This window comes from Scomber japonicus, chromosome 23 (assembly GCF_027409825.1).
Source record: "Scomber japonicus isolate fScoJap1 chromosome 23, fScoJap1.pri, whole genome shotgun sequence".
NCBI classification, from domain to species: domain Eukaryota; kingdom Metazoa; phylum Chordata; class Actinopteri; order Scombriformes; family Scombridae; genus Scomber; species Scomber japonicus.
Window position 1 is genome coordinate 4909217 of NC_070600.1, and position 16288 is coordinate 4925504.

The 16288-nt window shown below is 40.1% G+C and overlaps 1 protein-coding gene across 3 annotated transcripts in view; it reads right to left on the bottom strand.

The window, feature by feature from the left end:
- scube1 (signal peptide, CUB domain, EGF-like 1) overlaps positions 1-16288 on the bottom strand; it is a 113435-nt gene that overhangs the window by 61488 nt on the left and 35659 nt on the right. For all 3 annotated transcript variants that reach the window (XM_053313919.1, XM_053313918.1, XM_053313917.1), the window contains exon 4: positions 14585-14719. In XM_053313919.1, coding sequence (XP_053169894.1) covers positions 14585-14719 — 135 coding nt within the window. The remainder of the gene's footprint in view (positions 1-14584; positions 14720-16288) is intronic.

Here is a 16288-nt window from a genome sequence, read left to right on the forward strand (position 1 = left end):
CTGTGTGAACAGATGGGTTTTTAACTGCTTTTTAAGAGTCCACAGAGTCCACAGACCTCAGACTTATTGGGAAGACTATTCCAAAGCTTAGATGCTGCTGACTGGAATGCACAATCTCCCTGAGTCTTAAACCTGTCAGAGGGACACTTAGTCCATGTTTTCCTGAGCAGATGGGACACATTTAGATTGGAAGTTGGAAAAAACCAAACCCAGAACTATCAACTTCTAACTTACAATGGATTATATTATTAAGAAGACCTTGGTTAGAGGACCTAAGAGCTTGGTTCATGGGGCGAGGGTGTAGAAGGTATATGTTATGTGGAGGCTGGCCATGCAGGACTCTAAAAGTGAGCTCCAATATTTGAAAATGAATTCTAAAATTAACAGGAACCCAGTGCATGGAGGTTAAAATTTCAAATTTCGATTCAGCATCCCAAAACAAACATGGACTGATCAAAAATCACACCAAGATTATGCAGACTAGACCAAGAAGACAAGTATAAGGCACCAAGGTTTTGCCTGATCACTGAGTGAAGGTCATCAGGAACAATAATCAAGACTTCAGTTTTATCTGAATTTAACCTCAGGAAAGTATTTGCTATCCAGTTTCTCGTTGCATTTAAACAGTTGTTCAATGCAGACAGTCTAGCAAGCTCATCATTTTGAAGGAAAAGTATAACAGGATGTCATCAGCGTAGAAATGATAGGAGATGTTCCTGAACCTACCAATAATCTATACTAGTGGGAGCATGTACACAGAGGATAAAATAGGCCCCAGGACCAACCCTTGGGGGACGCCACATGACAAAGCAGCGGTGTCTAACAAAAGTTAGTCTGAGAAAGTCCTATCAGAGAGACAGGAGGAGAACCACTCCAATGTAGTCCCAGAAATGCCCAACACTTATTTTAGCCTGTGGGTTAATAAGTGACAGTCTGGTCAACAGTATCAAATGCTATTCTTAGGTCCAATCAAAGCAAAATCGAGTACTATCTAACATCTGCAACCATTGGGATATCATTTGGAACCTTAAGAAGAGCTGTTTCAGTGGAGTGTAATTTATTTAAACACCCTGTGCAAATCCTGTGTTTGAACAAGCTGTTTTTCAACATCTTTTTTCAGAAATTTTGGAGAAGAGAGTTTAGAAATAGGCCACTAAGGATCCAGGTTTGGTTTCTTGAAGAGATGTTGGTCAATAGCTCACTTAAAACAGCAGGGGACACACCCTGATAAAGTAGTGGTTTATAATATTAACTGAGCAGGGACAGATAGATTTTTAAATCTTTCAGAACGAAGAGGATGGTAGGACAGTTAGTTTAAATAGGGTTTTATTTTTCCTAACAAGTCTGTAACATCATGTGTAGAGACTGGACAAAAGGAATCCACCAGCGGTGAAGAAGTCAGAACCAGGAACCAAGAGCATCAGCTGTATAGACCAGAGTGTTTGTCAGGCAGGGTCTCATGGTGGTTGGAGAGGCTTAGGCAAGGTGGTGAGGCAGCCCTATCCAAGTATCTATAAAGACTGCGGACAACCACTTTGGCCATGGTGACTAATGGTTAGGTGTCAGGAGCAAAGCATTGGACAGGTGGAGGGGTCTCACAGAATCGTATCCTGGATGGTTGCACTAAGAGCGGCAACCCGTCTGGACTGCCAAGAAGCCATGTCCATGAAGCTGGACAAAAGGGAGTCTTTCTTCTCTAGTTCAACCATCAGGCTAAAAATGAGCCTGGCCAAGCAAGTAGCAGGAGACAGTAGAGTCAGTGTAATGCAGCTGAATTTCTTCCCACACTGCTTACAGGCGTACAGTTTCTTTTTGACAGACGGTGTTCCGCAGTCAGCTTCTCCTGGTTAGGATTCCTTCAGTGTTTGGTCGTTCAGGAGGTTTTTCACTGGGAGCTAAATTATCTGCATAGGTCTGCTCTCCAAGACAACCGTGCCCAATGACCAATACTGGCAAAGCAGTTTCACGTTAAAACCAGTGTTTCGCTGATGCTGTTTGGTGAACGGAGGATGACCAAAAACAGCTGGGCGCTGAATTGCATTGTCACTTGAAAACAACCACATCTGATGACTAAAATCCTTTGTCCGGTTAAAAGATGAAGACAAATATCCAAAAAGTGTATTGCAAAAATGTGGCACAAAAAGACCATTTCTGACAGAGCTTCTTGCAAACAAACACCAAAATTACAGCACACATTGGGGCCACTACAAACCAATACAAACCACAAGAACTTGGATTGGTCAGCTGTGTCTAGTTTTCTGGTTTTCTTCAACTATTTTCTGATGTTGGTAAAGATTGTTGAACCCGAATGTCTGTTTGTACATGGAAAAGTGAGTGTAAGCCTTTTTCGTTCCATGTTCATATTATCTGCAAATAAACAAACATGTCTATGGAGGTGATGGTGGACAAAATCCACTGTCTTTGTGTCCTGCCAAAATACATTCTGAAGTTCAGCTGAAGTGAATATGAGCCTTCAGCTGGATGAGTTGGGCAAATCGGTATGTTAGAAAGTTACTTTTTAGTGCTAAATTCCCAACTTTTGTTATTAGACCTCTGCTGGAACGCTGCAAGGAAACACTGTCAGTAGAAGCATAAAGGAGGGAATTTGGCACTAAAAAGACTCCCACTTTGAAAAATACCAACTTGATTTATCTAATTCAGACTGCTGAAGCCTAATATTAGCGTAAGCTGAACTTTAGAAAGCACTTTGCACTGTTCCAATGACTGTGGAACTAAATCCTTCACTGTTTCTCTGCCAGCTATCCTATGACTTAAAAATCTTGATAACACATTTGGAATCTCTGATGTGCACATTATACATGCCAAAGATAACTGGTAGGACATTTTTACACTTCAGGATGTCTATACTTTTTAATTGTTCAATGAACAGCAACAAGTCAAGTGTCATTGTTTGTTTTATCACAATTTATCACCTTTTCTCTAACAAAAATCACAGCAGGAAAACCCCTTCTGTGATTTTTATGAAATGTTCCACTTATATTCAGCTGAATCAAAAAGCCAGAAATGAGAAAGTAACATTTTGAAAAATGTATTATTGTTTGATGATTGAGGTACATTTTCAATGATTTCAATTTGAAAGACTCAATATGTCTCTTCTTCATCTTTAAGCCAAACTCTTTACTCTTTACTATATATTCATTTGTAGTCAGAATTACCACCAAACATGAATACAATTAAATATAACAGTAGTATTAAACCTAGCTTTAAACCTAATCACATGGTTCTACACACATTAGGGTTTCTTAAATTAGAGCTGCTGAACATTTACAGTATTTGACAGACACATAGAGTTCTTAGTGTTTAGGTGTATGACAGGTGAAGTGTTTCCAGCTTTTGATGATGTTTGTAATTGATGATGATGACAGGCAGGTAGACGAAGCTCCCTGTACTTAGAGTTCCCACGTGCCCCTGGGCTGTCATTTAAAAGATCCCTGTACCTCCAATTTCCTGCTTTGGTTTGTTTAAAGTGAGAATTCCTTCATCATGAAGTGTATGTGCACGTAGTGCGTGTTCTATGCATGTGCACATCTGTGTTATAGTTATACTGTGTGTGTGTGTGTGTGTGTGTGTGTGTGCTACAGCAGCCTCAGCCTCAGTCTGCTTCCTCTCCTCGCACAACTCCAAATAAACACACGCAACTTCCATTGGTCCACTCCTCTATGTTTGTCTCTCTGTGTTTATTTTTCTCTTTTTCTCCCCCAACATGCACACCTCCCCCCATCTCCTGCTCCCACAATCCCTTGCTCCCTTTGCCTTCTTAGCACATGGCACACTGTATGCACATAATATTCTGTCAACTTTTTTTCATTATTCTAAATTGTGACACCAGTGGGGGAAAAAAACTTCCTCGTGCCACTATCCAATAAAAATGTGGTTACAGTATATGGTTTATAATGAAATCATAAATCAAAAGCAAATACAATTTCCTTTGAGTTTCTATTTGACCTCAACCACACAAAAAGGAACCTATTTGTTAGTCATTCTTCAAGCATAAATGAAAAACATTCTTTAATTCCAGCTTCTCAAACATGAGGTTTTGATGCTTTTTTTTGTCACATATAATAAACGGTGAGATAAAACAACCCTTTTTTTAATGTCTGTTTTACTCTTTTTGGCATTTTACAGACTAAATAATTGATCATGATTTTGGCAGTGTTCACATAATTACATTCACGTCTTTCACAACCTTTTTAATACCAAATATAAGCAATTTAATGCTTGTTTCATACCAACCAAAGTATGAAAGTATGGAAAACAAGAAAAAGATGATGGAAAACTTCTCAGCAGTAAATAGCAATAATTTCTAATGATGTAATTCCTTCAATTAACATGACCTGAAACTCCTTCAGTGACAGTAAATGAATTTACGAGTGAAAAATGATTCATCCATTTAATTTAACATCCTTCAAATTCAAATTCAACACTTCAACGCTCATTATGAGAAGATGAGTTTCCTGGCTGCTGTGGTGAGAAGTGGTGACAGTGTTGACTAACGGTCACATGGGGCCCATAGTAACCACAAGCACCAGCCTCAGCACTTAACATGCACAATGCAAAACTAAATATTTAAAGCTTTTGTAAATTAAATTTAGACTTTTTAAGAGCTTTTTAAAACCTTCTAAATGCTTTATTTGGAAAGGAAACTGAACTCTTTTAAAGACCTGCAGATGTTGATTCATCAAGAAGATAATCTGCAGATGAATTAAAATGATGAAAATAATTAGTTAGTTGCAGCCCTTATAATTGTCACATTACACTGAGCAGCACAGTCTGTATAAAAGAGTTGGAGCAGCTTCACTACATGGTCTCAGTGCTGTCTTATAAGTGCCTTGCATGTTGGAGCACCATGCATCAGCCCATTGCCTCCTGTTAATTGTAATCCCTACCATTATATATAGCCTTCTGTGAGCTGCTGACAGGCCATTTTCATCTCTACCGGCCCGTAAATCACACAGAGCCACTGTTTTCCCCACCCGACGCTGTGCTCATACCCGCAGGGCCGAGCAGCCGACCTAATGATTTTTCAAACTGTCGGGAAAAACTTGAACAGGAGGGCATCTAAAAAAATGCAACAACAGAATTCTTTCTCAGTAGTTTTCTGACTTTTCTTGCCCACGGTCCACTATTTTAAAAAAAACAAAAAACGTCCAGTCATCGTGTGCCACATTTCACAGAGATTCCTGTGAACCAAACGTTCCCCTCAGAGCGCCGGGCACGGTGTCCACACGGATGGTGTTTAAAAATTCCCAGCTTCCTGCCAATTTCAACTTTGCCAGGAATTTTGGTGTTGAGCTCAGAGAAGAATTTACAAGCATATTGTTTTCACTGTGTTTTGGCAGGTTTAACATTGTCCAAAATGCACAATTAATAAATCAGACGCACAGTCAGCTTTGGTCAACCTCTGAGGCATCAATTTGATATCTAATACAACAGTGTGACTAATCAACCTCTGCACTGCTGCTGCAAATCACACGCAACTGCGAAACAGTGAGCGAACCGCAGCAACTGGAGTTTCACTCCTAAATGAGACATTTGCCGTTTTTATGAAATTATACCTCGGCTGACACGATTAATGGCACCGATTCAGCACATTTGAATGCCTCTTCAAGGACAGCAGATAAACCAAGCTTTCGGTTGACAAAATAAACTTTACAAACTACATCCTCCATTTTAGAGATTCCCAAAGTTCCCCAAAATGGAACTGAGCGTCTCCATTTAAATGCATGTGACTGTTGGGCCTGTGAGGCTTGAACCTGCTTCATAGCTGTGATCATAGCTCTCCCGCCTCATGACGGATCAGGAACATTTGCTTAGGAGAGCTGTTGCCCAACCTCGAGATTTGGAGCTCACGGGCCAAAGATTTGGTTCTGGCCTGGATGTGCTTCAGACAGAGCTGTTGAAGCACAACAGAGTGGAAAACACACCATAATGGAACAAACAATTGTTGCTAGGCTTTATTATCCCCTAGGCGAGTGTCAGGGAGAAAGAAATGAGCCGCGAGCTGACACTTACCATATGCAAAGCAACAATCTAACACAAACTGTCTCCCTCTTGCACACTCGAGCCGCCTTACACAAACACTCACACACCCCAAAAAATGTGTGTGTGATCAATTGTGTTTATCAGACTATCATTTAAAGGGCTGGTTGTTGCCCGGAACTCTCTACTAATGTATGTTCTGGTAAATCTGGCAAGTTGCGGCGAGATTAACAGCTGATGACATTTCCCGTTAAACATCTTCAGCATCACACACAACAACCTCACTCTGTCATACACACTCACATCAGTGTACACAATCAGCTGATTTACTCTGCAGGTCAATGACCACACTGCCACATGTACACATAACCTGTCCTTAAAGGAAATCATTTGATATTTACATTGAAAGAATGACAGATTTTTAAATCATAAAGAACAAGACAAATAACAAAATTGTCTAATCAAAATCATATGCATGTAACTAATAGTTTTGACCAAAATCATGTGATTGAACTCTTAAAGGTAACCTGTGGAGTTTGACCTCTGACCTCCAGTAGAGCTACAGAGCACTTATTTTATGTCTTGAGCATCTACAAACACTGGGCTACTAATGGATTCCATTCCATTCTATTCTAATTAATTATTATTATTATCATCATTGTCATTAGTAGTAGTAGTAGTAGTAGTAGTAGTAGTTGTGGTAGTAAAAAAAATTACATTTGTTTAGTTTATTACCTTTTTTTTATTAACAAATCATCATTAATAGACATTAATAGAATATTTCATTTACAATTAAACTAACACATTAAACTAACAATGTATTTGTGTGCATGTATGTTGCATGCATGTCTACACAGTGTTAGTTAGTTAGTTAGTTAGTTAGTATTGGACTACAAGAGAGTTGCAAGTAACAGTAATTGTGCATGATTGGCGTGGCCTGTGTGTAGTGGTGGGGCCCAATGTGATATCTTTTCATGGGGCCCAAAATTCTACTACTACTACCACCAGTAGTAGTAGTAGCCAGTAGTTACCAGTTAGTTAGTTAGTTAGTTAGTATTGGACTACAAGAGAGTTGCAAGTAACAGTAATTGTGCATGATTGGCGTGGCCTGTGTGTAGTGGTGGGGCCCAATGTGATATCTTTTCATGGGGCCCAAAATCCTACTACTACTACCACCCCCGGTGGTAGTAGTAGTAGTAGTAGCACTGGAGTGGTAATAGTAATAGTAGTAGTAGTAATAGTAGTAGTAGTATTTTCCAATGATATATAAAGTTAGCTACACTGCACCAAGAAATGCCGCAGTGAACTACCAAAGGCAGAGAAGAAGAAGAAGAAGAAGAAGAAGAAAAGGACGACTGCAAGCCAGTAAACTATAAAAAATAACTGGATTTTAATACTTGTTTTATGAGGGAGGAAATGCATTCAACACGTCTGTTAGACTTCAGGAATGTGTTGACGAGTAACAATGTGTTCTGGTGAGTAACACTTACTATAAATATATTTTTTGTTTGTTTACAAGAAAACTCCACAGGGCACTTTTAAGTAAATAGTAATCGTGGCAACTTCTTAGTGGTACAAACATTTATATTCTGAGCAACATGACCTTCATGATTCCATGTAGACTTTGTTTATGGAAATGTGTGTTCTTCGTAGGTTGGGGGAGTGTTTGTGTGCAAATGAGGAATATCTTCCATTGACCTGCAGGTATCAGACCGGAATTAGATGATCTGACTGTCAACATCCCCAAAAACTAAACTTTGGGATGTGGTCAAAAAACGCAAAGTGCAGTTACCAAAAGTAAGACTGAATGCTCCTGAAAATGTCAAATGGTGTAACCACAAAAAAATTATAAATATTCAATATTTTATCTGCCTACAGTGTATTTAAGTGGACTTCAGATTCAGATTCATTTTATTCTTTGTCCCAAAAGGGCACTTAGTTAGTATGTAGTAAGTGGACTTATACTAATAATGACTTCTAATGTTTCCTGATCTCCATGATTCTCCAGATTAAATGTAATATTTAGAACAATTGTATTCCATTAGCTTTATTTAATATAAAAGGTTATAATGTAAGATCATGCCAAACTAGTTGATATGGTATTTTATTGAGAATTTACTGTTTTTAAGCAAGTTGAATTATTTGGTACAAAGTTTTTATGGTTACACCACTTAGACATTTTTGCTATAATCCTCTAATATATTCTCTCAAAATGGATTAAAAGCAGAAAATTGATGCTGGGTCCACAAAAAAAGTGTGTGTGCAAGTTATTCATATGTTTACTTTCACATTTGAACCCCTAAAAATTGACTAAATTAAATTTGACTAAACCACATGGACACAAGAAAACATACCATTCACAAATGGGTGGTCAAAAGAGAGTTTCAGTAAATATGCGATACACTGTTGTTGTCAGATTGATCCACTGTCTTTAAATAGCTGTGAGGGAGTCTGTGAGGTCTAATCTATTCTGAGATGGAAACCTTTAGAAGACGATGGATGCAGAGAACCTGAGAGAGTTATGCAGAAAGAGCGAGTTATGAGCGGATTAAATAGAAGCGAATATGAAGAGGCAGGATTAGGAAGGTGGAGAAGCTGGACATGACGGGGGGAAAGATGGAAAGAAATGTGCATTGGAGATTCCTGTGGGACGCCGGGATGCTGCTGCTATTCCTGTCCGGGAGAGGGGAGAGGAGACAAGTGTCCGATTGAGGGATCTCTGGAACGGGGGGAGAGGGGGGGGAGTGTGGAGGTGTGTGTGCTGGTGGTTTATGGGCTCCAGGACGGCCTGGCAACAGGAATATACCACAAGCATCTTCACTGCTGTTTACCATGAACATCCCTCTGACAGAAGCAGGAATTACAAGTGTTGGCACAGTGACTGCTTTGATCTACAAAGCACAGACCTGGAGAGATCTGCTAATTGGTGTAAAAGAAGTCATGTCTCGATATTTATTTGGATTTATATAAACATGTGGTTTAATAAAAGACTTGTGGCTTTTTTTGAAAGAATAAAGAGTTGAAAAGATTGACTTTTATGGTTTAAAAAAGGGAAATTAGTCCATGGAAATTGGTGACTGAAATGCAGCTGACTTTCCATTTTCCTTTCCATGTATGTGGTCATTTGTGGTCTGATTCGGTGGTTCAACTTTTCTTATGCCGTACCGCCGTTACAGAGTCGCAAGAACTCTCGATGGCTGTCACCTGAATTTGTTTCCCCTGATGTGAGCGATGGAGAAACGTTCCGAAATAGTCTTGAAGTAGAGGAGAAGGTGGAGAGGGAAAAGGAGATATTCACATGCGGGTTTATGGGGTTTTCCAGTGAGCAAACACTGCGTCTATTTCTGCATCTCTTTCACCTCTTTCTCTCAAACGTCTCCACAGAGAAATCCTCTAACATCCTGACATTGACTCCTAACACGCCTCCGCACTGACCCAAGTAAAAACTGTTAGCACCCAGGGTAAAGGGGAGGGAGAGGATAAAGGAGAGGTCACTGTTTGATCTCTCTCCTCCTCCTCGGTCGTCACCCATCGCAGCATTCCTCCTCTGTCTCCTGACAGATGAGCGTCCCCTCATCTCGTCTTTGAACGCGACCGCCACACTGTCCCCATTCACTGGTGCGCTGCGTGTGAGTATTGTGCTTAGAGAATGTGTGTGAGCGTGGAGGGGAAGGAGGAGGCGACCCCTCATCACCTCGGGATGGCCGCTCCGTCGGAGGCGCCCCTCGCCGCCGCAGATTGAACCCATAAATTAAATGTGACAAGAATAATGGGTTGGGGTAGCGCAGGGGTCAGGAAATGTAACAGGCATGAAATGGATGCTGAACATGCGTGTCGCGAGTGGCACGCCACGCCTGGTGTCTGACAGGGGCGACTGACCGAGACAGAGGTGTAATGTCAGCGCCTTCAAATCCCACGTCTGCTTGTGATCCACAGAGCCTGTCACAGGATCATACACGAGGAAAAGAACTTTTAGAAGGCACTGAGTCGCCAGCAAAGATGTTAAAAAAAAGAGATCCACTAAAAAATGGGGCTGAAGAAACTTCAAAAGCATCAAATTTCTTTAAACCCTGTAACATTACAGTGCGAAGAGTTGGGAAAGTTACTAGTTACTCTATTTATGTTATGTAACTATTTCAATGACTTCATCAAAGTAATGTAACTTATGACAGTTGATGACTTTTCTAATGTTCTACCAATGTTTCAAGCTGTAAATGTTCCCATTAAGCACCAAAATCTAAGTTCAGCTGTTTTTCATGGATATTGACATGTTTTATAAGAGAGATCATCTGAAAATGTATTCATTAGTTCATGTAGATTATGGAATATAAAATAAAGATATTTGATGAAAAAAGTCAAAAGTCTGGCATGAGCTTAATTGGTACTGTGCTACTGTTCCAAATAATCATGATTTATTTATAAAATACCAAAACAATATTGATTTAAAATAGTTAAAAACAACAATATATGCATTCAGTAACATGTTAAACATAAAAAAAATAGGAAAATCTTAAAGGACTGACTAAAAAAAAACAGATAAACTTGGATGATGTTTGGAAAGGGGATGAAAATGATAATAGGATATGAACTACACAAAACATTTACTGTCCTATATTTAGGAAATCTTACTCAGGAAAGCATTCAAAGCAAAGAGGGGTATCTGGTTAAGATTCTCCTTGCAGCTTCAAAGAAAAGCTATCACATGGAAATGTCACAAAGACAGTTAGACAGTTACACATAGTATAAAAGTATAAGAATACAACAAGCAACAAAAAGCCCATCACAAAGACTGGATGGATCTATCCTCGTGATACTGACATATGTTCTCTCTGTGTTTGTTGTTTGGAGCCAGGACCTTCTACATACGCACAGTGGAAACACACCCTGCTACCTCAGACCCAAGTCAACTCTAGCTGCTTTAGGCAGGTATTATAATAACTATTAATCCTGAGTGAAATATTATGACAGCGCTCTGACTCAGTGCCAGTCGTGCAGCCGGGAAGAACAGCCGCCTGTTAAATCAGAGCTGTCAATCAACGCCCACGTGGCAGACATCAAAGCTACTTTAAATCTTATTAACGGAGCAATCATTTCCACAATGACCACCGGCACACTTATTAGAGGGCCTGAGTTTAACTACTGAGGCCATAATGACTCGTTTAAAAAAAAAAGACTGACTTAGTATTTGTAGAATGGGAGTCAGCTTGAGCATCTGGAGGCTGTTGGTGGCATTTAAAGGTACTCAAAGCACTTGGCTTCAGTTTCCAGCCTTGGTCTCTGCTGCTTGGACAACATAAAACTGTTTGAACAAACCATTTTACAATCACCTGGATACTATCTTGCTTGAGTGAAAGTTAAACAAGACATACCTCATTACAGAGTGACATACGTTCAACAGTGAGTTTATAACGTCTCTCTCATATCAGTATAATATGTTGTGCACTGTCAGTCTATGTCCTGTCTTTATTACCATTATTTGCCAGAGAAAACCTTTCTACAAACAAACTTTTGTGTCGACTCAAAGACGCCATTCAATCGTCATAAAGCTACACCAGAAAGAACCTAGCCATGTCCAAAATCACTCCCTAGTGTACATTTCCCCTCCACCAGCTCGGTGGTTAGCAACAAGGTCTTGGGTTTGATACCTAGCTGGGAACTCTCTGTGTAGAGTTTGCATGTTCTCCCTTTGCTAGCATGGGATTCCTTGGTTTTCCAAAAAAAACAAACGTGTGATAGATTCATTTTCCTATCAGTGCCCATGATGGAGGCACTGACATCAATCAGGAGTTGGTCCCAAGCGCTGCCCAATGGCTGCCCACTGCTCCTAATACATAGGATGGGTCAAATGCAGTGACTGGATTTCGCTGTATAACTGTATGTGTGACAAATAAAATACCTATGTAATGATGCAATCCCTAAGACCTCCCAGGAATAACTCAACTGCGATGTCAGAATTTAAAACAGTTGACCAAAAAACCATAGAGGAAAGGGTGCAGCATCTAAAACCATCAACATCCTGTCTTGACACACTGCCATCAGATTTTTTAAAAACTATTGTGAACTCTGTCCAAACAGATTTGCGACAAGTAATAAATAGCTCACTTCAATCAGGCACGTTTCCTAAACCCCTAAAAGTAGCTGCCATTAAGCCACTCTTAAAAAAGAGAACGCTGGATGCTTCGATGTTAACCAACTACAGACCTATCTCAAATCTTCCTTTTATAGCCAAGATCGTTGAGAAAGTGGTTTTTAATCAACTCAGCAATTTCTTGAACTCCAGTGGCCTCAATCAGGCTTCCGACCTAACCACAGTACAGAAACAGCTCTTATTAGAGTGTTTAAATGACATAAGGTTGAACACTGACTCAGGCAAGGTGTCAGTTCTGGTCCTGTTGGATCTCAGTGCTGCGTTTGACACTGTGGATCACAGTATACTGTTGAACAGGTTGGAAACTTGAGCAGGACTCAGCGGAACAGTCCTAGACTGGTTCAGGTCCTACTTGGAAGAGCGGAGTTATTTTGTGACCATTGGAAGTTATGAATCCGATCGAGTGGCTATGACATGTGGAGTTCCTCAGGGGTCAGTTCTTGGACCCCTTCTGTTCAGTCTATATATGCTGCCTTTGGGTCAAATTCTGCAGAACTCTAATGTAGACTATCACAGTTATGCAGATGACACACAGATATACCTAGCACTGTCTCCAGACGACTACAGTCCAATACAGTCATTATGTCACTGTTTAGAGCAAGTAACTAATTGGATTAACCAAAATTTCCTTCAATTAAATCAGGACAAAACTGAGGTCATTGTTTTTGGCAATAAAGAGAAGAGGATTGCTGTCAGTAAACATCTCGAGTCACTCTCTCTGAAAACTAGGGACCAAGTCCGAAACCTTGGCGTGCTGATAGACTCAGATTTGACTTTCAGCAGTCATATTAAATCAATCACCAAAACAGCCTTCTATCAGCTTAAGAACATATCCGGTGTGAAGGGTTTTATGTCTCAAACAGACCAGGAGAAGTTGATTCATGCTTTCATCTCAAGTAGACTTGACTACTGTAACTTCTGACTGGACTCCCACAAAAAAGCATTAAACAGCTGCAGCTCATTCAGAACACTGCAGCTCGTGTTTTAACCAGAACAAAGAGATCAGAGCACATTACTCCAGTTCTAAAGTCTTTACACTGGCTCCCAGTCAGCTATAGAATAGATTCTAAAGTTCTGCTACGGGTCTACACATCACTGAATGGTTTAGGTCCAGAATACATGAATGACATGTTAGTAGAATATAAACCCAGTAGAGCTCTGAGATCTACTGACTCAGGTCAGATAGTTGAGCCCAGAGTTCAAACTAAACATGGTGAAGCAGCTTTTACACAACTGGAACAAACTACCAGCAGAACTGAAATCAGCCCCAACTGTGAACATTTTTAAATCAAGGTTAAAAACATTTCTCTTCTCCTGAGCTTATGATTGAGCTCTTTTAAAGCACTTTACATTTTAATCTTTCATTTGCACTCTATGTCATTTTAATGATTTTAAAGCTAATTATTATTTTATGCTGCAATCTTATATTTAATGCTCTATTCTAGCATTTTATTTATGTCTTTGTATTTTTCTGTTCTTTGTTTTTATTATGGGGGGGGGGGGGTAATTGTATGTTTTAATGTTTCTCAAATTACATGCTTTTCTGTTTTATGTAAAGCACATTGAGTTGCCATTGTGTATGAAATGCGCTATATAAATAAAACTTCCTTGCCTTGCCTTGCCTACCTTTACCTTTATTTAACTGTAAAAATGCTGAGTGTGTAAATATCTCCTCAAATATCCCACAATGCAACAAAAAAGTGGCATCCATGACATGCACACTACTTTCTGCCAACAATCCCACAATGCAATGCTCCACTACTGTCATGTGTCTCTACAGCTGATGGTGATGACACAAAATGATGACGATGAGTTAGTGTCCAAAATCTAGATAATGCTGCTCACTGTTTAGTGGATTACTTAGTGTTGATTCTACACGGAGTGGTGAATGAGTGAATAAGGGAGTGATTTCAGACACACCCCTCTTTAACCCCTTTAGGGTACTTGAAGGGGAATATTTACAGAAATAACATGTAAAAAGTACATTCATGATGAACACTCTGAGAAGTTTTTTCAGACTATTTAGCACAGAAGTTTCTGATTGTTGTTTAATATGTGAATGTATTAAATATGACCACAATATGTATTCATTGTTTGTTTTTTCAGATAATTGTATTCTGGTTCGGGTGGAAAAAATTGGAATAACTTTTCTGCAATTTTCGTACTTTGCAACACACACCTCTACCGTCCATTTTTTATTACCAACAAGAATAAAGCAGCATCCAACAACTTTGCAGGAATTCATTCAAACTTAATAACTGTTTCATAAATTCTTTCAATTATTCTGGCAAACGAATCTGTTACAGTTTAGTGAAACTGTGTGTTTTGTTCAATATTGAGCAATAATCATCAAGTGGCTCCAATATGTTCTCTCTTTTTTTTTTCTCTTGTATGTTCATTTTCCAGAAACCGGCAGCAGACTGCTCTGGGTCTTACCGTCAGAGCGGTGGATGCAGGTATGCTGGTTGTCACTGAGGAAGAATCCGTGTGTGCACTGGCACTCGTAGCTCCCCATGGTGTTGACACACACTTGCTGGCACCCGCCGTTGTTGTCCAGACACTCGTCCTCATCTGTCAGAGAGAGAGAGAGAGAGAGAAAGAGAGAGAGATAAAGTGAGCCGTGGCAGCGTAGTGGAATAGCGGCCCATTAGGCTTCATAAACAAACACGTGTCAGCGAGAGTTAATGTGGCCGGAAATGTCTGATGAGAGGGATGACACCACAGTCGGGAATGTGACACACACACACAAACACACACACACAACACACACACACACACACACACACACACTCATCAAAACATACTTTAGATAAACTCACATTAACACGCGTTATATGAAAGTACATTATGAAATAGAAGGAAGACACTCATAAACACCTACTGCAGTATATTTGCATGTCCTTATCATCACTATTCACTTATACACATACACATACACACACACACACACACACACACACATACAGAGCAGGTGTCTAATCCTGACACCACAGGGGGCTAATTCAAACTGTTGGCACCAGGTGGTAACTGAGCATGTACGATGGTGTGTGAGAGCATGGCTGTGTTACGTGCACGTACTTGTGCACGAGTGCATTTATAGAGGGCCCCACTGAGCCACTGAAAGGCCAGTAAATGTCCAATGGGGCATTTTGATGGGGGCTGAAGTGAACTGGAAACATGTAACACCCTCCACTGACTTTAACAGAGATCAAACAGGGCTGCCCGTCAATGTGTGTGTATGCGTGTGTGTGTGTGTGTGTGTGTGTGTGTGTGTGTGTCTGCGTGTGTGTAAACCCAGCGCCTGACCCGGATGACTTTGCATTGTGTTTAGTCTGAGGTTTGAGGTTGACCTAACAGACGGTGCAGACAGGTTACACAAACACAGACAGACTGTTGGGAAGACAGAAAGACACAAAGCTGCTCTAAATACGTGATGTACCACTCTGCTTTTATCACCATGTCCGACCTCGTCCTACCTGAGCTGACACTTTACCTGCTCTTATCTAATGATTACCATGAACAAAAGCAACATTAAGAGACTACAGTACAGAGTTCAGTTTAGTTTAGAAGCTATTTATGTGTAGCTGGGTTTGAATTCAGTAAAGCTTGACAGACACTAGTTTGTTGTTCGCTCCTCTGTTTACAGTTGTTCCGCGTCGTGACAAGACGCGGTGGTAATGATTTATTTATTGTAATGTGGCGATAACACACTGTCAGACAATCTTTCCCAGAAGGCGTTTTGTTGTGTTGGGCTATAAAAATCTTGAGAAAAAGTCAGAAATAGTTGTGTAAAGGATGGAAAAAAAAAAGATTGAGAGAAAAGTTCAAACCGCGCTCACTTTCCCATCTCCTCACAGCTGGCCAACAACTGTATGAAACTGAACTAGAACGTTGGTTAAGGTGTTGTGTAGAAACTTATAAGACAGAGTTATTAGAGGCCAAAATGTTGTCTTTATCTTTACCTGACACTTTCTTACCCTGTCTGTCTGTCTCTTAAACCTTTTTGTTTGTTTGAGGCTTTATTGGGAAACTCATGTCCCCACTTTTAGAAGGTTTGTGGTGGACTTTGCTAAACCCCCTGCAGAGTGGACAGAGCCTTTAACAGCCCTTGTTAACAGTGTTTTTGAGAGACAGGGGATG